This window comes from Apium graveolens, chromosome 8, assembly GCF_009905375.1.
Source record: "Apium graveolens cultivar Ventura chromosome 8, ASM990537v1, whole genome shotgun sequence".
NCBI classification, from domain to species: Eukaryota; Viridiplantae; Streptophyta; class Magnoliopsida; order Apiales; family Apiaceae; genus Apium; species Apium graveolens.
Window position 1 is genome coordinate 262,990,225 of NC_133654.1, and position 2,550 is coordinate 262,992,774.

The 2,550-nt window shown below is 40.0% G+C and overlaps 1 protein-coding gene across 1 annotated transcript; it reads right to left on the bottom strand.

The window, feature by feature from the left end:
• Nucleotides 1-1,445: 1,445 nt before the first annotated feature.
• Nucleotides 1,446-2,463, bottom strand: LOC141680848 (uncharacterized). Its single transcript, XM_074486953.1, has 2 exons — nucleotides 2,345-2,463; nucleotides 1,446-2,073 (listed from the first exon to the last, which is right to left on the bottom strand). The coding sequence occupies exons 1-2, from the start codon at nucleotides 2,461-2,463 to the stop codon at nucleotides 1,446-1,448; spliced, it is 747 nt and encodes a 248-aa protein (XP_074343054.1).
• Between the last annotated feature and the right edge of the window lie 87 nt (nucleotides 2,464-2,550).

Here is a 2,550-nt window from a genome sequence, read left to right on the forward strand (position 1 = left end):
AATAATAATAAAATAGTTTTAATATTATTAATTTCTACTACCTGCTTAATATTGAACCTATAGGGTCACACCGTAAAAAGAATGATTTAATGGTTGGAGGAATTAATTAATAATGGCTGGTAATTATTTATTTGTGAAATAAATAATTAATTAGCACATTTAATAATTGATTAAATGAGATTTTATTAATTATAAAATTAATTAAGAAAGTTCTTAATATTATTAATTAAGAATTTAATTTTGGAAATTAAATCAAGTGAGAGAATTATTTTTCTAAAGTGTTTAGAAAAGGGATTAATGATTAAAAGGTGTTTTCATTATTAGTTAATTGGTTAATAAGAATAATCAATTAAAGGGTTAATAATAATAATAATTTATGGGAAAATTTTCAGCTGAAAATTTTGCCTATAAAGATACTATTATAAACCCTATTTGCCTAAACCAAAATAAAAACCTAATTCTAAAGTAAGAAAAGATAGGGAGACAACTAATTCTCTCAACTTCTTCCTCCCTCCATTATTTTGATCCCTTGGTGGATACCGGTGGAGTGCTTCCAATTGAGGAGCAGCTGCTAGGGATTTCCGTTCATCGTTCTTGGATCGCTATTAAGACCTCCATCTTTCAATTAACGTAAAGTTTCTTAAGGTAAACTACTGAACTAAACCCTTCTCTTTGGGAAACTCTCCAATGAGATCGATCCCCCACATGGAAAAAGGCCAAGGACTTGCTAATAAAGTAATGGTGGATGCCGGAGCGTTGGAATAGTTGGCGAATCGCCGGCAACGATCACAAGCCCGGACAAACTTGAAGGCATCTTCTTTCATAGTCGGCCAGTAGTATCCATGTCTAAGTACTTTTAATGCCAGCGAACCACCCCGAGTGATTGCCACAAATCCCTTCGTGTACTTTTCTGAGAATATAATTCCCTCTTATATATCCACACAGCGTAACAGTGGCTGGTTAAATCCTCTCTTGTATAATACCACATCATACTCAACATACTTTGCAGCCTGGTATCGAAGGCGTCGAGCTTGTAGTTTGTCTTCTGGTACAACTCCTATTTGAATATAGTTATGAATGGGAGTCATCCAGCTTTCTCACGGAATTCCTTGTGTTTGGAGCACCTCTACTTCCGGAATACTCAGGATTTCCTGGATTCCCAAAGGGATTTGTCCAAGTTGGACGGTGTCCATCTGGGATCCCATCTTGGCCAAGGCATCCACATTACTATTTTCTTCTCGCGGAACACTTTCTAGCCTGGCATTTCCAAATCTTTCCAATAGGCATTACGCACATCTCATGTACAACTCCATCACTGGTCCCGGGCCTGGGAACCTCTGTTGACTTGGTTCACAACCAACTCAGAGTCACTCCGAACTATCAAATTCACGACCCCCACCTCCAGAGCTAATTTCAGGCCGTTGATCAAAGCTTCATACTCAACGTCATTGTTGGTGACGTAAAATTTGAAATGGATAGCACTCATCAAACGGTGCCCCTCCGGAGATCAAGACAATCCCTGCACATGATCCGTTACTATTTACGGCCCCATCGATATGTAAGATCAACCAAGGGTGGGGGAGTTCCTCCCTCTTATCACCGGGTGAATTTCTTTGCGAGGAAGGTTCTGCCAAAACTATGGCTTTGTCATCTACTTCAGAATCAAACTCAAGTATGAAATCAGCCAATGTCTGTCCCTTTATTGTCGTGCGAGGAAAATATTCCAAATCGAATTGTCCTAACTCTACTGCCAATTTTAACATTCTTCCCGACGATTCGGGTTTGTGTAGAATATGCCGGAGCGGATAAGCAGTGCGGACTTCTATTCGGTGAGACTGAAAACATGGACTTAACTTTTGTGCTGCAATAATAAGCGTGTACACCAGTTTTTCCATGCTGGTATATCTGGTTTCCTCCTCCAGCAACCTTTTGCTCACATACCATACGGGCCACTGGTGGCTTGCTTCCTCCTTGACCAACACTGTGCTGACAGAGTATTCAGACACTGCCAAGTAAAGAATCAGTGTCTCTCCATTTTCCGACTTGGACAACATTGGAGGATTTCCAACCGCTCTTTAATTTTCAGGAAAGCTTTACAATCAGAGGTCCTTACAAAATTCTTCCCCATTCCTTTGGTTGCTTTGAGGAACTCTTTACACCTGTCTGATGACTTTGAGATAAATCGATTAGGGCTGCAATTCTTCCTGTCAGGCTCTGCACTTGCTTGACACTGGTAGGAGGTTTCATGTCCAACAGAGCCTTGATTTTTCCGGGTTTGCCTCAATTCCCTGGTGGTTAACCCATGAATCCCAAGAATTTCCCTGATTCTACACTGAATACGCACTTCTGTGGGTTTAGCCTCATCTGATACTTTCTCAGAATATGGAACATCTCAGCTAAGTCAGCGATGTGATCTTCTGCCTTCTTAGATTTTACGAGCATATCATCCACGTATACCTCCATTGTTTTTCCAATTTGCCCCTTAAACATTTTGTTACCAATCTTTGATAAGTGGCACCGGCGTTGATCATACCGAATGGCATTCCAATA